Source organism: Ranitomeya variabilis, chromosome 2, assembly GCF_051348905.1.
Source record: "Ranitomeya variabilis isolate aRanVar5 chromosome 2, aRanVar5.hap1, whole genome shotgun sequence".
Taxonomy (NCBI): Eukaryota; Metazoa; Chordata; class Amphibia; order Anura; family Dendrobatidae; genus Ranitomeya; species Ranitomeya variabilis.
Genome location: NC_135233.1, coordinates 660,859,634 through 660,882,850, shown reverse-complemented (window position 1 = coordinate 660,882,850; position 23,217 = coordinate 660,859,634). Strand labels below are relative to the sequence as shown.

At 47.9% G+C, this 23,217-nt stretch overlaps 1 protein-coding gene across 7 annotated transcripts in view; it reads right to left on the bottom strand.

The window, feature by feature from the left end:
* The window catches only part of AIG1 (androgen induced 1), a 494,204-nt gene extending 492,987 nt beyond the window's left edge, over positions 1-1,217 (bottom strand). For 6 of the 7 annotated variants that reach the window (XR_013221758.1, XR_013221759.1, XM_077289205.1 and 3 more), the window contains exon 1: positions 728-1,033. Coding sequence is in view for 5 of the 7 variants with exons in the window: in XM_077289205.1 (XP_077145320.1) it covers positions 728-868 (141 nt within the window). In the remaining 2 variants the exon portion in view is untranslated. Of the gene's footprint in view, positions 1-727 lie in introns of all 7 variants that reach the window. The other variant, XM_077289204.1, reaches the window with a different exon arrangement.
* Positions 1,218-23,217: the final 22,000 nt, after the last annotated feature.

Sequence of the window (23,217 nt, the reverse complement as noted above, 5' to 3'; positions counted from 1 at the left end):
AACATCAAAACTCACCAAATACTCCAGGTGGGAACAGACGCACGCTCCACTCTATACTCACAGACATCGTAAAGGCCGAGTATACTGAAGAGGAAAGCATGCCCGCTCACCTGTCGTGGCGATTTACTGAGGGAGCGCGGAAATTCGTCCTGACCAGACGTGAAGAAATTCAAAAAAGTAGCGCTGTTCGGCTCCTGCACACCGAGAATCCTGTATTATAGTGATGGCGGTACGGCAAGACACGGCTACGCGCCTCACACACTCCGAGCACTGGCAAAGGACGGCAGAGTCCGTCTGATACGCGTAGATCAACATGTCCGTCCAAACCATGTCGTGCCACACCGCCGTCATGGGGTCGATTTGCAATTGTTCATAATAAAGGATTCTCATTTTACCAGGAGCCGCTGCTTTTTATTGAATTGTAAAGGTGTGTGTGTGGCTGTGTAATATATATATATGTGTGTGTGTGCCTATATATATATATATATAATGTCTGCAGCGTATGATGGCAGTAAACAGTAAAATAAGTGATATATTACATGTCACAAACACGACAGACATTTTATATATATTATATACACACACACCATAATACATATATATATATATATATATATATATATATATATATATATATATTGCCCATACAAAGCCACACAGGTATATTACAAGGACGCGGTGCGGGCGGACACTCTCTGGACACCGGCTGCAGACTCTCCTGACTCACCAAGTCAATGAAGGTGAGAAATTTCCAGCTGCCCCCATAGGTCTGGTGCGCGGGCATCTCTATGGCCTTGTAGTGGCACAGCACGGACAGGTATGAGAGCAGGATCGCGACCCGCAGCACCTGGCACGGGATAAGCGCCATGACAGGCCGCAGCGCCCACCGGCCGGCCGGGGATACTGCAGGTCGGCCCTGCCTCCCCCGGTACGTATTTTATTGCCCCTTCATGTAACGTCTCGGGAATGGGATGGACGGCCGGCACTGAGCATCACAGCCCGGAAGGGAAGAAGGGGGCGGTTGCTATGGGGACGGGAGAGCGATAAGGACGTGGTGACGTCACAGGCAGTAGGCGGAACCCTGGACCCGTCTGTGTGACGTCACCGACTATGAGGAAATGTCCGCTTTGCCAGGCTCCTGTCTGACTGCCGCTCCCGGAGACTCTAGTGAGGGGTCGCACTGAGCTCCTCCTGTTTCTTGTAGGAAAAAAAATCGAAGACCACTTATCTCTTTGTGCCGTTGCCGTGATTTTGGTAAAAGGATGATTTTCCTTTAGGAAGAATTGGTCTTTAGGAGCCTCCACCATGACTGTTTTATTTTTTCCCGCTTGGAGGTTAATTTTGTAGCCATTTTCCTCACACTATCATTCATTTTCCTGTTTTCAGCACAAAGCCCCCCAATATTCACTTCTGCCATTTTCTAAGGGCATTCTCTCTAATCACTAAATCTCCTTTTTTCTACCAATTGCAAAATAATGGTTTTTTTCTGTGCTTTTTTGTATTAAATTCCAAGTTGGAGTCTTTTGCTTTTGATAGGGTTGTCCAGGTAAAAAAAAAAATAGTATTGCAAGGGTTAATAATCAGTTGTCCCCCATCCTTGGCACTCTATTAAATGGCTATTTTTGCTGTCCCATTCACAATGGTTGGGAAGAAGGTCAAGCATGGTGACCTCTGCTCCATCAAATACATGCCTGTTCCCAGGTTGCAGAGCCCTGTCCTGGGTCCTAACAGTCGATCAGAAGTTACAGATCCCTGTCCTGGGTCCTCAGCAGTCAGATCAGTACTTGCAGAGCCCTGTCCTGGGTCCTCAGCAGTCAGATCAGTACTTACAGATCCCTGTCCTGGGTCCTCAGCAGTCAGATCAGTACTTGCAGAGCCCTGTCCTGGGTCCTCAGCAGTCAGATCAGTACTTACAGATCCCTGTCCTGGGTCCCAGCGGTCTGATCAGTTCTTGCAGAGCCCTGTCCTGGGTCCCAGCTGTTGGATCAGTAGTTGCAGAGCCCTGTCCTGGGTCCCAGTGGTCTGATCAGTAGTTGCAGAGCCCTGTCCTGGGTCCGAACAGTCGGATGAGTTCTTGCAGAGCCCTGTCCTGGGTCCCAGCAGTCGGATCAGTAGTTCCAGAGCCCTGTCCTGGGTCCCAGCAGTCAGATCAGTAGTTGCAGATCCCCGTCCTGGGTCCCAGTGGTCTGATCAGTAGTTGCAGAGCCCTGCCCTGGGTCCTAACAGTCGGATGAGTTCTTGCAGAGCCCTGTCCTGGGTCCCAGCAGTTGGATCTGGAGCGCCTCCAGACGCAGGGCCGCGGGGTACTCGGTACCGGGCTTCTCTGTCTCAGTTCTGGGGTTGTCACGGTGGCTAGACCCGGTCCGTGACCCTGCTAAGGGGCGTCCAATGAAAGGTGTAGATAGTGGTGCGTGGTGCAGGTCGCGGTGAATAATGAGGACACAGGGTTGCAGTCTCTTTACCTCTTTACTGAAGGCTTCAAGATCCTCAATCCAGAGTACGGTTAACAGGGCTGGCTGAGACCGGCCGGTCCGATGGCACCTCCAGAGTTCCCTTTGCAGGTGGAAATCTGTGCCTACCTTCTAGTGCCTGTGTGTTGTAGTACTTCCCTGCTGAGCACCAAGGGATAGTCCTCACAACTGTTGTGTGTCTTTCTGATGTTCTTTCCCACAACTTATATCTGTTCTGATGTTCTTCTCCGTCCCCCAGATGATATGGCTAGGACGCACCCGTATGACGGGTAGGCCTGGAGTTCTTCCAGGACCCTAGTGACGCCCCTCTCCCACAGTTGCCCCCTATGTCTGCTTAGGTGATTTAGGTGATACAGCCAACCTATAATTGACTGTCCTGCTGTTGGTTTGAAGTAATGCTTGGAGCCCAATACTTCCTCGGCGTTCCGGCCACCAGCTACGCGCCTCAGTAGGATGTTGCCTCGATCTTACGGCACGACTCCTACTGGTGTTATCTCCTTTTTGCTGTGATCTCGTTTCTCACTCTTCACAATAAACATCGCTTCTTGTCCTTTCTTGAGATACCGCCGCTAGGTAGTGCAGGCGCGGCTCCTTAACGTTCTGTCTTGTTCGCTAGGCCTCTGTCAGGATCCCACCCCTGACAGGGACCCTCCTGAATCTTCCCCTTGCAACACCCTCTGCCACAGGATGTTGCCTGGTTCCAACCCAGTCAGCTTCTGTCTAACTTTCTATCCAACCCCCAGTTTTACCAAATTGTGAGGAGTGGCCTAATACATAGTGCCCTTTGCTCCCCCTGGAGGCCAGACTGTGAAGTGTATTGGTGTCCGTGATACCTGGTCAGGTGAACTCCTTAAGTGCCATCAGACGTACCATCACTCCCCTTAGCGGCGGAGCATCAGTACTGCAACGACCAGGACTCTGGGGCGCTGCAGATCAGTAGTTGCAGAGCCCTGTCCTGGGTCCTAACAGTCGGATCAGTTCTTGCAGAGCCCTGTCCTGGGTCCCAGCGGTCGGATCAGTAATTCCAGAGCCCTGTCCTGGGTCCCAGCAGTCGGATCAGTTCTTGAAGAGCACTGTCCTGGGTCCCAGCGGTCGGATCAGAAGTTACACAGCCCTGTCCTGGGTCTCAGCAGTCGGATCCGTAGTTGTAGAGCCCTGTCCTGGGTCCTAATAGTGGAGTCCTGGGTCCCAGCAGTCGATCAGAAGTTACAGATCCCTGTCCTGGGTCCTAGCGGTCGTATCAGTAGTAGTTGCAGAGCCCTGCCCTGGGTCCTAACAGTCGGATCAGTTCTTGCAGAGCCCTGTCCTGGGTCCCAGCGGTCGGATCAGTAGTTGCAGAGCCCTGTCCTGGGTCCTAACAGTCGGATCAGTATTTGCAGATCCCTGTCCTGTGTCCCAGCGGTCGATCAGAAGTTACAGAGCCCTGTCGTGGGTCCCAGCGGTCGGATCAGTAGTTGCAGAGCCCTGTCCTGGGTCCCAGCAGTCAGATCAGTTCTTGCAGAGCCCTGCCCTGGGTCCCAGCGGTCAGATCAGAAGCTTCACAGCCCTGTCCTGGGTCCCAGCAGTCGGATCAGTAGTTGCAGAGCCCTGTCCTGGGTCCCAACAGTCGGATCAGTTCTTGCAGAGCCCTGTCCTGGGTCCCAGTGGTCGGATCAGAAGTTACACAGCACCGTCCTGGGTCCCAGCAGTCGGATCAGTACTTGCAGAGCCCTGTCCTGGGTCCCAACAGTCAGATCAGAACTTGCAGAGCCCTGTGCTGGGTCCCAGAAGTAGGATCAATAGTTGCAGAGCCCTGTCCTGGGTCCCAGCGGTCGGATCAGAAGTTACAGAGCCCTATCCTGGGTCCCAGCATTCAGATCAGTAGTTGCAGAGCCCTGTCCTGGGTCCCAACAGTCGGATCAGTACTTGCAGATCCCTGTCCGGGGTCCCAACAGTCGAATCAGTTCTTGCAGAGCTCTGTCCTGGGTCCCAGCAGTCGGATCAGTACTTGCAGATCCCTGTCCTGGGTCCCAGCGGTCAATCAGAAGTTACAGTGCCCTGTCCTGGGTCCCAGCGGTCGGATCAGTACTTGCAGATCCCTGTCCGGGGTCCCAACAGTCGAATCAGTTCTTGCAGAGCTCTGTCCTGGGTCCCAGCAGTCGGATCAGTAGTTGCAGAGCCCTGTCCTGGGTCCCAGTGGTCAGATCAGTAGTTGCAGAGCCCTATCCTGGGTCCCAGAAGTAGGATCAGTAGTTGCAGATCCCTGTCCTGGGTCCCAGTCGTTGGATCAGTACTTTCAGAGCCCTGTCCTGGGTCCCAGCGGTCGGATCAGTACTTTCAGAGCCCTGTCCTGGATCCCAGCAGTCAGATCAGTACTTGCAGAGCCCTGTCCTGGGTCCCAGCAGTTAGATCAGTACTTGCAGAGCCCGGTCCTGGGTCACAGTGGTCAGATCAGAAGTTGCAGAGCCCTGTCCTGGGTCCCAGTGGTCAAATCAGAAGTTGCAGAGCCCCATCATAGGTCCCAGCCGTCAAATCAGAAGTTGCAGAGCCCTGTCATGGGTCCCAGCAGTCTGGTAAGTAGTTGCAAGGCTCTGTCCTGGGTCCTAGCGGTCAGATCAGTAGTTGCAGAGCTCTATCCTGGGTCCCAGTGATCGGATCAGTAGTTGCAGAGCCCTGTCCTGGGCAGGGCCGGCATTGGGGGCAGACAGCTGCCTATGGTCCCCGCCCCTCATGGGGGCCCCTGCTGTTCCAGTGGCGTGCCGCTAATAGTGGCACACAACACGGTCGCTGAGGGGCCCAGTGCGCCTCCCCCATCGCTGATTCAACTTATCAACATCATAGATGCCGATACAGTTGAAAGCAGTGATGGAGGAGAGAGTGTCTACTCATGCTCCCTCTCCCATCACTCCCCCTCTGCTTGTGACTCAGCAGGCGCACAATGACATCACTTCATCATGCGCCACGCTGTACCAGCAGTGGAGGCGATGAGACCAGAGCAGCAGAGCTTGGAGCAGCGTGGGGAACGAGGAGGGGTGAGTATTGTGCGAGTGTGTGTATACATTATTGTGTGTGCGTGAAAGTGCGGGGCTGCACAATACTGTGTGTTGGGAGGGAGCTGCACTGTATTGTGTTTTGGGGAGGGAGCTGCACTGTACTATGTGTTGGGGGAGGGAGCTTCACTGTACTATGTGTTGGGGGAGGGAGCTGCACTGTACTATGTGTTGGGGGAGCTGAGCTGTACTATGTGTTGGGGGAGGGAGCTGCACTCTACTATGTTGGGGGAGCTGCACTGTACTGTGAGTTGGGGGAGGGAGCTGCACTGTACTATGTGTTGGGGGAGCTGAGCTGTACTATGTGTTGGGGAGGAAGCTGCACTGTACTATGTTGGGGGAGCTGCACTGTACTGTGAGTTGGGGGAGGGAGCTGCACTGTACTATGTGTTTGTGGGAGGGAGCTGCACTGTACTATGTGTTGGGGGAGGGAGCTGCACTGTACTATGTGTTGGGGGAGCTGAGCTGTACTATGTGTTGGGGGAGGGAGCTGCACTGTACTGTGAGTTGGGGGAGGGAGCTGCACTGTACTATGTGTTGGGGGAGCTGAGCTGTACTATGTGTTGGGGAGGAAGCTGCACTGTACTATGTTGGGGGAGCTGCACTGTACTGTGAGTTGGGGGAGGGAGCTGCACTGTACTATGTGTTTGTGGGAGGGAGCTGCACTGTACTATGTGTTGGGGGAGGGAGCTGTACTGTACTATGTGTTGGGGGAGCTGTACTATGTGTTGGGGGAGGGAGCTGCACTGTACTGTGAGTTGGAGGGAGCTGCACTGTACTATGTGTTGGGGGAGAGAGCTGCACTGTACTATGTGTTGGGGGAGGGAGCTGCACTGTACTGTGTGTTGGTGGAGGGAGCTGCACTGTACTGTGTGTTGGGGGAGGGAGCTGCACTGTACTGTGTGTTGGTGGAGGGAGATGCACTGTACTATGTGCTGGGGGAGGGAGCTGCACTGTACTAGGTGTTGGGGGAGGGAGCTGCACTGTACTATGTGTTTGTGGGAGGGAGCTGCACTGTACTATGTGTTGGGGAAGCTGCACTGTACTATGTTGGGGGGTAGCTGCACTGTACTGTGAGTTGGGGGAGCTGCACTGTACTGTGTGTTGGGGGTGAGCTGCACTGTACTGTGTGTTGGAGCTGCACTGTACTATGTGTTTTGGGGGGATCTGCATTATACTATGTGTTTGGCGGGAGCTGCACTATAATAATGTGTGTGGAGAGGGGCTGCATTATACTGTGTGTGGAGGGAGACTGCATTATACTGTGTGTGTGGGGAGATCCACTTTACTGTGTGTGTGTGGGCCTGCAGTATGCTCTAAGGGGGGCTGCAGTATGCTCTTAAGGGGGGCTGCAGTATACTGTGTCTATGTCGGGCTGCATTATACTCTATTAAGGATCATGGGGTGTGTATACTGTATGGGAGCTGCATTATACTGTATCAAGGATGATCTGTCCCCATCATTCTTAGCCGGTGTAAAGAAACTCAGGAATAGGCATCTAACAATTTCAATGCCGTCGATCACGCTTGTTTAACGGCCTGAACTCTGCACTTGTAAATACAGCCGAAACTTTTGTCCAGGGCCCCACTTTCTCTAAAACTGGTCCTGGGTCCCAACAGTCCGATCAGTAGTTGCAGAGCCCTGCCCTCAGTCCCAACGGTCAGATGAGTAGTTGTAGAGCCCTGTGCTGGGTTGCAGTGGTTGGATCAGTATTTGCAGAGCCCTATCCTAGGGCCCAGCCATCAGATCAGTAGTTGTAGAGCCCTTGCCTTGGTCCCAGCAGTTGGATCAGTAATTGATTATCCTACGGCTTCCAGGATGTGCGTTACACAGATGCGGGTTTCCTGTGTAGGCACGTTGTCAGCGCTGTGTGCGGAGAGGCTGGCCAGCTGACTCATTTTAATAATTAAGTCAGCCCTCGTAACTATCACCCGATGCGTAGAGAAGGAAGCAGGCTACTTAGCTATGAAGTGTACGCTTTGTGGCGATGAGATTGCTTGTACGCTTTTAGATCAAAGTGTGTTATTTATATGTATGTCGTCCCAACATAATATAGGACGTTTTGAGATGTTGTACCTGCTCCAAATTAAATTGTAAAATCCAAATACGTGCACGGAAGAGCCACCCTGATGCATTGAGCATCAAAGAGAGACATTCCAAAAATTCCTTATCTCAAAACACGCACACAGACTCAAACACCATTCCGGAAAGCAAGAGATGCATGTAGAATATCCAAAATGGAGTCAGGATAGCTAAACATAACTCCTGCTCTCACAACTCCCCTCTCTTGTGGCAGTGGGTGGTTGTTGCTCTTGATATCTGGCTTTGAACTCTTGTGGTACTCCTCTTGGGACTCCAATAGCATCAATGTACACGTGAAAGTGGAAAAGAGTAGGAATACTGGTGTCTCTGGTTTTCCATTGCATATTCGTGGAACTATTTGGAGTGGTTTCAGGAATTTAAGACTAACACATTTATCCTCCCATCCCACTGGCAATACTGGATAAAAGTCACCATTTCCACACATCAACCACAAGTCATCCTTAGCTACCATTCGATTCAGGATACCAACTTAGTGATGGTGGTGGGACTGCAGTACGAGAAACTAGGGTTGAGCGACTTTCATTTTTTTAAGATCGAGTAGGGTTTTGGGAAACCCGATTTTGTCCAGAGTCGAGTCGAGTGCAGTCGGCCGATTATCGCTAAAAGTCGGGGATCGACCGAAACACGAAACCCAATGCAAGTCAATGGGGAAGCATAGTCGGCAGTGAGTGGAGGCCAGGAAAACACCTACAGTGCCCATTTTAATGCCAAAAACATCCATTCTTGTTTCTGAAGCTTGCCAATCTTAATTAACTGTATAATAATAGTTGGGCATAGGGAATTGGGGGAAAGTTGTGGGGGGAGTAGGGCTGGCTCAAGTTTTTCGTGGGCCCAGGAAATGCGGACTACGTCACGGCGGTGTTGCAGGGAAAGGTAAGTATTTAAAAGTTGCAAGTGCTGTGATCCTGAGCAAGCAGGGGGGGGGCCCACTCGTTCGCATTGCCACTGGCACAGGGCCCCTCAAAGTACGGCGGTGTGTTTGCATGGCGGGGGCGCCTCCCACCAGCAGCGACACTTTTGCGTACTCTGAGGGGCCCTGTGCCAGTGACGTCGCCAACGAGTATGCCCCCCCACCTGATGAAGGAACCTGCACTTTCATCTGCACCTTCCTCTTTGTCCCTGTGTAAGGTGGTATAACATGCGGGAAGGGGAACCTTACTTTCAGCAGGGACAGATTCTGGCTGTGTAGAGTACAAGGGGAATGTAGTGGTCTAGGTCAATGTACCAGCAGACTCATTTAGCAGTGGCTGGGCAATGGGCAGGATGAGGAGGAAACAGATATAGGGCCAAAGAATAAAGTAGGCTACATGCAGTTCAAAATTGGTAACAGGACTAAACAGGCGGCATTGCTTTGTTCAGTGGAGTAGCAAACCCAAGAGCAGCAGACACTGTTTCAAGGGCCTAACCACACTAGTAGGCCAAATGCAGTTTAATATCTGATAGTATAGGGCGAAAGCCAGAATGTGGAAGCTCAGCTTTGTTCAGTTGAGGACAACACCAGGGAGGGGCAGACACCTTTAGTAGGCCGGAAAAGCCTATTGCATTTTTTAAAATGGTAATTTGGAGCAGAAGGTTGAAGCTCAGCTTTATTTAGTTGAGGGCAACACCAGGCAGGGGCACACAGACAGACACCTTTAGTAGGCCGGAAAAGCCTATTGCATTTTTCAAAATGGTAATTTGGAGCAGAAGGTTGAAGCTCAGCTTTATTTAGTTGAGGGCAACACCAGGGAGGGGCAGAAGCCGTTAGTAGGCCCTAACCACCATTTTTTTTTTAAAACCACTTAATGAGAGCCGGAAGGTTGAAGCTCAGCTTTATTTAGTTGAGGACAACACCAGGGAGGGGCAGAAGCCGTTAGTAGGCCCTAACCACCATTTTTTTTTTTTTAAAACCACTTAATGAGAGCCGGAAGGTTGAAGCTCAGCTTTATTTAGTTGAGGACAACACCAGGGAGGGGCAGAAGCCGTTAGTAGGCCCTAACCACCATTTTTTTTTTTAAAACCACATAATGAGAGCCGGAAGGTTGAAGCTCAGCTTTATTTAGTTGAGGACAACACCAGGGAGGGGCAGAAGCCGTTAGTAGGCCCTAACCACCATTTTTTTTTTTAAAACCACATAATGAGAGCCGGAAGGTTGAAGCTCAGCTTTATTTAGTTGAGGACAACACCAGGGAGGGGCACACAGACAGACACCTTTTGTAGGCCTGAAAAGCCTATTGCATTTTTCAAAATGGTAATTTGGAGCAGAAGGTTGAAGCTCAGCTTTATTTAGTTGAGGGCAACACCAGGGAGGGGCAGAAGCCGTTAGTAGGCCCTAACCACCATTTTTTTTTTAAAACCACATAATGAGAGCCGGAAGGTTGAAGCTCAGCTTTATTTAGTTGAGGACAACACCAGGGAGGGGCAGAAGCCGTTAGTAGGCCCTAACCACCATTTTTTTTTTTAAAACCACATAATGAGAGCCGGAAGGTTGAAGCTCAGCTTTATTTAGTTGAGGACAACACCAGGGAGGGGCAGAAGCCGTTAGTAGGCCCTAACCACCATTTTTTTTTTAAAACCACATAATGAGAGCCGGAAGGTTGAAGCTCAGCTTTATTTAGTTGAGGACAACACCAGGGAGGGGCAGAAGCCGTTAGTAGGCCCTAACCACCATTTTTTTTTTTAAAACCACATAATGAGAGCCGGAAGGTTGAAGCTCAGCTTTATTTAGTTGAGGACAACACCAGGGAGGGGCAGAAGCCGTTAGTAGGCCCTAACCACCATTTTTTTTTTTAAAACCACATAATGAGAGCCGGAAGGTTGAAGCTCAGCTTTATTTAGTTGAGGACAACACCAGGGAGGGGCAGAAGCCGTTAGTAGGCCCTAACCACCATTTTTTTTTTTAAAACCACATAATGAGAGCCGGAAGGTTGAAGCTCAGCTTTATTTAGTTGAGGACAACACCAGGGAGGGGCACACAGACAGACACCTTTAGTAGGCCTGAAAAGCCTATTGCATTTTTCAAAATGGTAATTTGGAGCAGAAGGTTGAAGCTCAGCTTTATTTAGTTGAGGGCAACACCAGGGAGGGGCAGAAGCCGTTAGTAGGCCCTAACCACCATTTTTTTTTTTAAAACCACATAATAAGAGCCGGAAGGTTGAAGCTCAGCTTTATTTAGTTGAGGACAACACCAGGGAGGGGCAGAAGCCGTTAGTAGGCCCTAACCACCATTTTTTTTTTTAAAACCACATAATGAGAGCCGGAAGGTTGAAGCTCAGCTTTATTTAGTTGAGGACAACACCAGGGAGGGGCACACAGACAGACACCTTTTGTAGGCCTGAAAAGCCTATTGCATTTTTCAAAATGGTAATTTGGAGCAGAAGGTTGAAGCTCAGCTTTATTTAGTTGAGGGCAACACCAGGGAGGGGCAGAAGCCGTTAGTAGGCCCTAACCACCATTTTTTTTTTTAAAACCACATAATGAGAGCCGGAAGGTTGAAGCTCAGCTTTATTTAGTTGAGGACAACACCAGGGAGGGGCAGAAGCCGTTAGTAGGCCCTAACCACCATTTTTTTTTTTAAAACCACATAATGAGAGCCGGAAGGTTGAAGCTCAGCTTTATTTAGTTGAGGACAACACCAGGGAGGGGCACACAGACAGACACCTTTTGTAGGCCTGAAAAGCCTATTGCATTTTTCAAAATGGTAATTTGGAGCAGAAGGTTGAAGCTCAGCTTTATTTAGTTGAGGGCAACACCAGGGAGGGGCAGAAGCCGTTAGTAGGCCCTAACCACCATTTTTTTTTTAAAACCACATAATGAGAGCCGGAAGGTTGAAGCTCAGCTTTATTTAGTTGAGGACAACACCAGGGAGGGGCAGAAGCCGTTAGTAGGCCCTAACCACCATTTTTTTTTTTAAAACCACATAATGAGAGCCGGAAGGTTGAAGCTCAGCTTTATTTAGTTGAGGACAACACCAGGGAGGGGCACACAGACAGACACCTTTAGTAGGCCGGAAAAGCCTATTGCATTTTTCAAAATGGTAATTTGGAGCAGAAGGTTGAAGCTCAGCTTTATTTAGTTGAGGGCAACACCAGGGAGGGGCAGAAGCCGTTAGTAGGCCCTAACCAAAGTTGAAGGCCAAATGCAGTTTAATTTCTGATACTATAGGCCGAAAGCCAGAAGGTGGAAGTTCCGATTTAGACAGTGGAGGACAATTTGAATTAGGGACTGCAGACAGACTTAGTAGGCTGTCCCCTGTGGACCATGCATCCACCACATTAACCCATTGCGCCGTAATGGACACGTAATCTTCCGTGGCCATGCCTACAGGTCCATGCGTCTGTTGTCAGGTGCACCTTTGTACTCACAGATTGCCAGAGTGCATGGACAATGCGGTCTTCTACATGCTGGTGGAGGGTTGGGATGGCTTTTCTCGCAAAAGAAGTGTCGACTGGTTAGCTTGTAGCGTGGTACAGCGTAGTCCATCATGGCCTTATTAATAGTAAATAAAATATATAACTAGGCTCTATGAACTTTTAAATAGGTTCCAGGGGTACACGGGCAGCATTGGTGTGGTCAGTGGAGGAGTATTGCAAGTAGGGGCTGCAGACAGGCTATCAAAGGCCTAAAATAACAAACAGTAGGCAGTCATGGCAGTTTTACATCGGTTACATGGATACACAGGCAGGCACTCCAGGCAGCATTGTGGTCAGTGGAGGAGTATTGCAAGTAGGGGCCGCAGACAGGCTATCAAAGGCCTAACATAACAAACAATAGGCTCATGGCAGTTTCACAGCGGTTACATGGATACACGGGCAGGCAGCTTGGTGGTGGTGAGTGGAGGAGTATTTAAAGTAGGGACCGCAGACAGGCTTCAAAGGCCTAACATAAGAAAATGGGCTGGCTGTAGGCACTTTATAATTGGTTCCAGGGGTACACGGGCAGCAGTGGTCTGGTCAGTGGAGGAGTATTTAAAGTAGGGACCGCAGACAGGCTATCAAAGGCCTAACATAACAAACAATAGGCTCATGGCAGTTTCACAGCGGTTACATGGATACACGGGCAGGCAGCTTGGTGGTGGTGAGTGGAGGAGTATTTAAAGTAGGGACCGCAGACAGGCTTCAAAGGCCTAACATAAGAAAATGGGCTGGCTGTAGGCACTTTATAATTGGTTCCAGGGGTACACGGGCAGCAGTGGTCTGGTCAGTGGAGGAGTATTTAAAGTAGGGACCGCAGACAGGCTTCAAAGGCCTAACATAAGAAAATGGGCTGGCTGTAGGCACTTTATAATTGGTTCCAGGGGTACACGGGCAGCAGTGGTCTGGTCAGTGGAGGAGTATTTAAAGTAGGGACCGCAGACAGGCTATCAAAGGCCTAACATAACAAACAATAGGCTCATGGCAGTTTCACAGCGGTTACATGGATACACGGGCAGGCAGCTTGGTGGTGGTGAGTGGAGGAGTATTTAAAGTAGGGACCGCAGACAGGCTTCAAAGGCCTAACATAAGAAAATGGGCTGGCTGTAGGCACTTTATAATTGGTTCCAGGGGTACACGGGCAGCAGTGGTCTGGTCAGTGGAGGAGTATTTAAAGTAGGGACCGCAGACAGGCTATCAAAGGCCTAACATAACAAACAATAGGCTCATGGCAGTTTCACAGCGGTTACATGGATACACGGGCAGGCAGCTTGGTGGTGGTGAGTGGAGGAGTATTTAAAGTAGGGACCGCAGACAGGCTTCAAAGGCCTAACATAAGAAAATGGGCTGGCTGTAGGCACTTTATAATTGGTTCCAGGGGTACACGGGCAGCAGTGGTCTGGTCAGTGGAGGAGTATTTAAAGTAGGGACCGCAGACAGGCTTCAAAGGCCTAACATAAGAAAATGGGCTGGCTGTAGGCACTTTATAATTGGTTCCAGGGGTACACGGGCAGCAGTGGTCTGATCAGTGGAGGAGTATTTAAAGTAGGGACCGCAGACAGGCTATCAAAGGCCTAACATAACAAACAATAGGCTCATGGCAGTTTCACAGCGGTTACATGGATACACGGGCAGGCAGCTTGGTGGTGGTGAGTGGAGGAGTATTTAAAGTAGGGACCGCAGACAGGCTTCAAAGGCCTAACATAAGAAAATGGGCTGGCTGTAGGCACTTTATAATTGGTTCCAGGGGTACACGGGCAGCAGTGGTCTGGTCAGTGGAGGAGTATTTAAAGTAGGGACCGCAGACAGGCTTCAAAGGCCTAACATAAGAAAATGGGCTGGCTGTAGGCACTTTATAATTGGTTCCAGGGGTACACGGGCAGCAGTGGTCTGGTCAGTGGAGGAGTATTTAAAGTAGGGACCGCAGACAGGCTATCAAAGGCCTAACATAACAAACAATAGGCTCATGGCAGTTTCACAGCGGTTACATGGATACACGGGCAGGCAGCTTGGTGGTCAGTGGAGGAGTATTTAAAGTAGGGACCGCAGACAGGCTATCAAAGGCCTAAAATAACAAACAATAGGCTCATGGCAGTTTTACAGCGGTTACATGGATACACAGGCAGCTTGGTGGTGAGTGGAGGAGTAGTGCAAGGAGTGTCTGTCCCAGTACTCCCAAAATATAAATAGATGTTAATGTCTCGCAAAACAACCAAAACAAAAAAAAAAGGTGGCATACTTAGGTACAGGGGTGGGCTCATCTACTGAGTTTCTGACATAGTAATTTGGCAGTAACTATTTAATGGTGCCAATATAGGACACAGACACAGACTACTTTAAGTTGCATCATAGATGTCTACAAATTTGTATTGTCAGTGCCAGACATTGAATGATGTCAGCGAATAGACTAAAGATTGGTGGAGCTGTGCGACATAATTTTGCACGTGGTAGAGCACATTTTGAGCTGGGGTAGGGGGGAACTCTCTTGAGGCCGGCGGGACCGCCCCAGGGCCCCTCATGTTACAACGGTGTGTCTGACGTTGGGTGCGCACCACCACCGCCAGAGACACTACATTGTACTATGAGGGACCCAGTAGCAATGCCGTCAACCAAAAGCGAGCACACCCACCTCTTCAGACAAACAGCAGTCTCACGGGTGCTTGCGCCAAGTCGCGATACCACGGCCCCGTGTGGGGAGTTTTGCCATTTAGGGAGGTGTAAACATGTCGTATGCTGTACAATCAGCTGCAGCAAATTAGACATTAGAAAAGTAATTCACAGGCAAGAGCTTTTCATAGGAAAGCTAGGTGTCGGCCGGGCAAGGTGGGGCAAAAGATTTCGAAATCCAGTTGTGGTTCATTTTAATGAATGTTAGATCGTCAACATTTTGGGTAGCCAGACGAGTCCTTTTTTCGGTTAATATTGAACCTGCAGCACTGAATACTCTTTCTGATAGGACACTTGCTGCCGGGCAAGCAAGCTCCTGCAATGCATATTCTGCCAATTCTGGCCAGGTGTCTAATTTGGAGGCCCAGTAATCAAATGGGAATGACGGTTGAGGGAGAACATCGATAAGGGATGAAAAATAGTTAGTAACCATACTGGACAAATGTTGTCTCCTGTCACTTTCAATTGATGCAGCAGTACCTGTCCTGTCTGCGGTCATAGCAAAATCACTCCACAACCTGGTCAGAAAACCCCTCTGTCCAACGTCACTTCTGATGTGTGCACCCCTAACACTCCTAGTCTGCTGCCCCCTGGAGCTCGTGTGAGAACGATCACGTGCGCTGTGTGCTGGGAATGCCTGAAGCAAACGGTCAACAAGAGTTGATTGTTTGGTTGCTAATATTAGTTCCAAGTTCTCATGTGGCATAATATTTTGCAATTTGCCTTTATAGCGTGGATCAAGGAGGCAGGCCAACCAGTAATCGTCATCGTTCATCATTTTCGTAATGCGTGTGTCCCTTTTTAGGATACGTAAGGCATAATCCGCCATGTGGGCCAAAGTTCCAGTTGTCAAATCTCCGGTTGTGATTGGTTGAGGGGCAGTTGCAGGCAAATCTACGTCACTTGTGTCCCTCAAAAAACCAGAACCCGGCCGTGACACGCAACCAAATTCCTGTGCCCCCGGGAAAGGTTCGGCATTAAAAATATACTCATCCCCATCATCCTCCTCGTCCTCCACCTCCTCTTCGCCCGCTACCTCGTCCTGTACACTGCCCTGACCAGACAATGGCTGACTGTCATCAAGGCTTTCCTCTTCCTCTGGTGCAGACGCCTGCTCCTTTATGTGCGTCAAACTTTGCATCAGCAGACGCATTAGGGGGATGCTCATGCTTATTACGGCGTTGTCTGCACTAACCAGCCGTGTGCATTCCTCAAAGCACTGAAGGACTTGACACATGTCTTGTATCTTAGACCACTGCACACCTGACAACTCCATGTCTGCCATCCTACTGCCTGCCCGTGTATCCTCCCACAAATAAATAACAGCACGCCTCTGTTCGCACAGTCTCTGAAGCATGTGCAGTGTTGAGTTCCACCTTGTTGCAACGTCTATGATTAGGCGATGCTGGGGAAGGTTCAAAGACCGCTGATAGGTCTGCATACGGCTGGCCTGTACAGGCGAACGTCGGATATGTGAGCAAAGTGCACGCACTTTGAGGAGCAGGTCGGAGAACCCAGGATAAGTTTTCAATAAGCACTGCACCACCAGGTTTAAGGTGTGAGCCAGGCAAGGAATGTGTTTCAGTTGGGAAAGGGAGATGGCAGCCATGAAATTCCTTCCGTTATCACTCACTACCTTGCCTGCCTCAAGATCTACTGTGCCCAGCCACGACTGCGTTTCTTGTTGCAAGAACTCGGACAGAACTTCCGCGGTGTGTCTATTGTCGCCCAAGCACTTCATAGCCAATACAGCCTGCTGACGCTTGGCAGTAGCTGGCCCATAATGGGACAACTGGTGTGCAACAGTGTCATCTGCCGATGGAGTGGTTGGCAGACTGCGTTCTGTGGAAGAGCTGTAGCTTCTGCAGGAGGACGAGGAGGAGGAGGAGGAGGGGGTGCGAACGCCTACAGCCAACTGTTTCCTAGACCGTGGGCTAGGCACAACTGTCCCTAAATTGATGTCGCCTGTGGACCCTGCATCCACCACATTCACCCAGTGTGCCGTGATGGACACATAACGTCCCTGGCCATGCCTACTGGTCCATGCATCTGTAGTCAGGTGCACCTTTGTACTCACAGATTGCCTGAGTGCATGGACGATGCGCTGTTTAACATGCTGGTGCAGGGCTGGGATGGCTTTTCTGGAAAAAAAGTGTCGACTGGGTAGCTCGTATCGTGGTTCAGCGTACTCCATCAGGGCTTTGAAAGCTTCGCTTTCAACTAACCGGTAGGGCATCATCTCTAACGAGATTAGTCTAGCTATGTGGGCGTTAAAACCCTGTGTACGCGGATGCGAGGATAAGTACTTCCTTTTTCTAACCAGAGTCTCATGTAGGGTGAGCTGGACTGGAGAGCTGGAGATCGTGGAACTTTCGGGTGTGCCGGTGTACATGGCAGACTGAGAGACGGTTGGAGACGGTATTGTTTCCGCCGGTGCCCTAGATGCAATATTTCCTCCTACAAAACTGGTGATTCCCTGACCCTGACTGCTTTTGGCTGGCAAAGAAACCTGCACAGATACTGCCGGTGGTGCGGAAAATGGTGGCCTTACAGTGACGGAAGGGATGTTGCGTTGCTGACTAGCTTCATTGGCCGAGGGTGCTACAACCTTGAGGGACGTTTGGTAGTTAGTCCAGGCTTGAAAATGCATGGTGGTTAAGTGTCTATGCATGCAACTAGTATTTAGACTTTTCAGATTCTGACCTCTGCTTAAGCTAGTTGAACATTTTTGACAGATGACTTTGCGCTGATCAGTTGGATGTTGTTTAAAAAAATGCCAGACTGCACTCTTCCTAGACTCGGATCCCTTTTCAGGGATTGCAGACTGAGCTTTAACCGGATGGCAACGCTGTGCTCCAACAGGTTTTGGCTTTGACACGCGTTTTGGTCCAGATACGGGCCCGGCAGATGGAACCTGTTGCGATGTTGATGCCTGCTGCGGCCCCTCCTCCACCTCCGCTTCTGAACTACTGCCGCCTGCACCCTGTTCCCCCAATGGCTGCCAATCGGGGTCAATAACTGGGTCATCTATTACCTCCTCTTCGAGCTCGTGTGCAACTTCGTCTGTGTCACTGTGTCGGTCGGTGGTATAGCGTTCGTGGCGGGGCAACATAGTCTCATCAGGGTCTGATTGTGGATCTGTACCCTGAGAGGGCAATGTGGTGGTCTGAGTCAAAGGAGCAGCATAGTACTCTGGCTGTGGCTGTGCATCAGTGCACTCCATGTCAGAATATACTTGTAATGGGCATGGCCTGTTAAATGTTTCACTTTCTAAGCCAGGGACGGTATGTGTAAAGAGCTCCATGGAGTGACCCGTTGTGTCGCCTGCTGCATCCTTCTCTCTTGTTGTAGTTTTTGCTGAGGAGGACAAGGAAGCGACTTGTCCCTGACCGTGAACATCCACAAGCGACGCGCTGCTTTTACATTTACCAGTTTCGGAAGAGGAGGCAAAAGAGCTAGAGGCTGAGTCTGCAATGTAAGCCAAAACTTGCTGTTGCTGCTCCGCCTTTAAAAGCGGTTTTCCTACTCCCAGAAAAGAGAGCGTTCGAGGCCTTGTGTAGCCTGACGACGAAACTGGCTCCACAGCTCCAGACTTAGGTGGAATATTTTTATCCCCACGACCACCTGATGCTCCACTACCACTACCATCATTACCAGCTGACAATGAACGCCCACGACGACCTCTTGCACCAGACTTCCTCATTGTTTTAAAATCTTAACCAAAGTAACTTTATTTGTTGCTGTCAAACAACTTACACGGTGAGCTATAACTTCAGTATGATTTCAATATCCCTTAACAGGTTGGTGAGACCACAAGGAAAATCAGGCACAATGTTACACACTCTGTTTTCTGTGGCACAAAATCACAGAGATGACACACACGCAGGACTGTCACTCAAGCACTAATGTCAATATTAATCTCCCACCTAATTTATTTATTTTTTTTTCTCAGGGAGACTTTAGAAACCAAATAATATTTAAAAAAAAAAAAAAAAAAGGCTTTCTATGGCCCACAATTAGAGAGAGAGAGGTGGCACAACCAGGAGTCAAGACTGGCGCACAAGCTGAAAGGGCAATATTACTCTCCCACTGTTTTTTATGTTTTTTTTGTTTTTTTCAGGGAGACTTTAGAAACCAAATAATATTAAAAAAACCAAAAAAAAAAAAGGCTTTCTATGGCCCACTGAATGAGAGGGAGAGAGGTGGCACACCCAGGAGTCAAGACTGGCACACAAGCTGAAAGGGCAATATTACTCTCCCACTGTTTTTTTAGGTTTTTTTTTTTTTTTCAGGGAGACTTTAGAAACCAAATAATATTAAAAAAAAAAAAAAAAAATAGGCTTGCTATAGCCCACTGAATGAGAGATAGCACACACAGCAGTGGCACACAAGCCCTGACTGAGGCCAATATTTTTCTCCCACTGATTGATGTAGTGTTTTTGTGTTGAGGTAGAATTTAGAACACAAATCACGGAAAAAATAAATAGGCTTTCTATGGCCCACTGAATGAAAGGGAGAGAGGTGGCACACCCAGGAGTCAAGACTGGCACACAAGCTGAAAGGGCAATATTACTCTCCCACTGTTTTTTTATGTATTTTTTGTTTTTTCAGGGAGACTTTAGAAACCCAATAATATTTAAAAAAAAAAATAAATAGGCTTTCTATGGCCCACTGAATGAGAGGGAGAGAGGTGGCACACCCAGGAGTCAAGACTGGCACACAAGCTGAAAGGGCAATATTATTCTCTCACTGTTTTTTTAGGTTTTTTTTTTTTTTTTCAGGGAGAATTAGAAACCAAATAATATTAAAAAAAAAAATAAATAGGCTTTCTATGGCCCACTGAATGAGAGGGAGAGAGGTGGCACACCCAGGAGTCAAGACTGGCACACAAGCTGAAAGGGCAATATTACTCTCCCACTGTTTTTTTAGGTTTTTTTTTTTTTTTCAGGGAGACTTTAGAAACCAAATAATATTAAAAAAAAAAAAATAAAAAAAAAAATAGGCTTGCTATAGCCCACTGAATGAGAGATAGCACACACAGCAGTGGCACACAAGCCCTGACTGAGGCCAATATTTTTCTCCCACTGATTGATGTAGTGTTTTTGTGTTGAGGTAGAATTTAGAACAGAAATCACGGAAAAAATAAATAGGCTTTCTATGGCCCACTGAATGAAAGGGAGAGAGGTGGCACACCCAGGAGTCAAGACTGGCACACAAGCTGAAAGGGCAATATTACTCTCCCACTGTTTTTTTATGTATTTTTTGTTTTTTCAGGGAGACTTTAGAAACCCAATAATATTTAAAAAAAAAAATAAATAGGCTTTCTATGGCCCACTGAATGAGAGGGAGAGAGGTGGCACACCCAGGAGTCAAGACTGGCACACAAGCTGAAAGGGCAATATTATTCTCCCACTGTTTTTTTAGGTTTTTTTTTTTTTTTTCAGGGAGAATTAGAAACCAAATAATATTAAAAAAAAAAAATAAATAGGCTTTCTATGGCCCACTGAATGAAAGGGAGAGAGGTGGCACACCCAGGAGTCAAGACTGGCACACAAGCTGAAAGGGCAATATTACTCTCCCACTGTTTTTTTAGGTTTTTTTTTTTTTTTCAGGGAGACTTTAGAAACCAAATAATATTAAAAAAAAAAAAAAAAAAAAAAAAAAATAGGCTTGCTATAGCCCACTGAATGAGAGATAGCACACACAGCAGTGGCACACAAGCCCTGACTGAGGCCAATATTTTTCTCCCACTGATTGATGTAGTGTTTTTGTGTTGAGGTAGAATTTAGAACACAAATCACGGAAAAAATAAATAGGCTTTCTATGGCCCACTGAATGAAAGGGAGAGAGGTGGCACACCCAGGAGTCAAGACTGGCACACAAGCTGAAAGGGCAATATTACTCTCCCACTGTTTTTTTATGTATTTTTTGTTTTTTCAGGGAGACTTTAGAAACCCAATAATATTTAAAAAAAATAATAAATAGGCTTTCTATGGCCCACTGAATGAGAGGGAGAGAGGTGGCACACCCAGGAGTCAAGACTGGCACACAAGCTGAAAGGGCAATATTATTCTCCCACTGTTTTTTTAGTTTTTTTTTTTTTTTTTCAGGGAGAATTAGAAACCAAATAATATTAAAAAAAATAAATAAATAGGCTTTCTATGGCCCACTGAATGAGAGGGAGAGAGGTGGCACACCCAGGAGTCAAGACTGGCACACAAGCTGAAAGGGCAATATTACTCTCCCACTGTTTTTTTAGGTTTTTTTTTTTTTTTTCAGGGAGACTTTAGAAACCAAATAATATTAAAAAAAAAAAAAAAAAAAAAAAAATAGGCTTGCTATAGCCCACTGAATGAGAGATAGCACACACAGCAGTGGCACACAAGCCCTGACTGAGGCCAATATTTTTCTCCCACTGATTGATGTAGTGTTTTTGTGTTGAGGTAGAATTTAGAACACAAATCACGGAAAAAATAAATAGGCTTTCTATGGCCCACTGAATGAAAGGGAGAGAGGTGGCACACCCAGGAGTCAAGACTGGCACACAAGCTGAAAGGGCAATATTACTCTCCCACTGTTTTTTTATGTATTTTTTGTTTTTTCAGGGAGACTTTAGAAACCCAATAATATTTAAAAAAATAAATAAATAGGCTTTCTATGGCCCACTGAATGAGAGGGAGAGAGGTGGCACACCCAGGAGTCAAGACTGGCACACAAGCTGAAAGGGCAATATTATTCTCCCACTGTTTTTTTAGGTTTTTTTTTTTTTTTTCAGGGAGAATTAGAAACCAAATAATATTAAAAAAAAAAAATAAATAGGCTTTCTATGGCCCACTGAATGAGAGGGAGAGAGGTGGCACACCCAGGAGTCAAGACTGGCACACAAGCTGAAAGGGCAATATTACTCTCCCACTGTTTTTTTAGGTTTTTTTTTTTTTTTTCAGGGAGACTTTAGAAACCAAATAATATTAAAAAAAAAAAAAAAAAATAGGCTTGCTATAGCCCACTGAATGAGAGATAGCACACACAGCAGTGGCACACAAGCCCTGACTGAGGCCAATATTTTTCTCCCACTGATTGATGTAGTGTTTTTGTGTTGAGGTAGAATTTAGAACACAAATCACGGAAAAAATAAATAGGCTTTCTATGGCCCACTGAATGAAAGGGAGAGAGGTGGCACACCCAGGAGTCAAGACTGGCACACAAGCTGAAAGGGCAATATTACTCTCCCACTGTTTTTTTATGTATTTTTTGTTTTTTCAGGGAGACTTTAGAAACCCAATAATATTTAAAAAAAAAAATAAATAGGCTTTCTATGGCCCACTGAATGAGAGGGAGAGAGGTGGCACACCCAGGAGTCAAGACTGGCACACAAGCTGAAAGGGCAATATTATTCTCCCACTGTTTTTTTAGGTTTTTTTTTTTTTTTCAGGGAGAATTAGAAACCAAATAATATTAAAAAAAAAAAATAAATAGGCTTTCTATGGCCCACTGAATGAGAGGGAGAGAGGTGGCACACCCAGGAGTCAAGACTGGCACACAAGCTGAAAGGGCAATATTACTCTCCCACTGTTTTTTTAGGTTTTTTTTTTTTTTTCAGGGAGACTTTAGAAACCAAATAATATTAAAAAAAAAAAAAAAAAAAAAAAAAATAGGCTTGCTATAGCCCACTGAATGAGAGATAGCACACACAGCAGTGGCACACAAGCCCTGACTGAGGCCAATATTTTTCTCCCACTGATTGATGTAGTGTTTTTGTGTTGAGGTAGATTTTAGAACACAAATCACGGAAAAAATAAATAGGCTTTCTATGGCCCACTCAGTGAGAGATGGCACACACAGGGATGGCACTGTAGCAGAAATGCCAATCTTAATCTCCCACAAAAAAAAAACAAAAAAAAAAAAAAAACTGTCCTACAATTACTATCTCCCTGCAGTAATGTAAGCCAGGTATGGCAGGCAGCAATAGGAGTGGACTGATGCACAAATTAAATAAAAAGTGTGGACAAACAAAAAAGATAGCTGTGCAGAAAGGAAGGAACAAGAGGATATGTGCTTTGAAAAAAGCAGTTGGTTTCCACAGTGGCGTACACACAGCAATACAGCTATCACGGAGCCTTCTAGGGCAGCCCAATGAGCTACAGCGCTGAGGGGAAAAAAAAAAAAAAATAGCTTCCACAGTCCCTGCACACCGAAGGTGGTGTTGGACAGTGGAAATCGCTGCAGCACAAGCGGTTTGGTGGTTAGTGGACCCTGCCTAACGCTCTCCCTGCTTCTGACGAAGCGGCAGCAACCTGTCCCTAAGCTCAGATCAGCAGCAGTAAGATGGCGGTCGGCGGGAACGCCCCTTTATAGCCCCTGTGACGCCGCAGACAGCAAGCCAATCACTGCAATGCCCTTCTCTAAGATGGTGGGGACCAGGATCTATGTCATCACGCTGCCCACACTCTGCGTTCACCTTCATTGGCTGAGAAATGGCGCTTTTCGCGTCATTGAAACGCGACTTTGGCGCGAAAGTCGCGTACCGCATGGCCGACAAGCACAGGGGTCGGATCG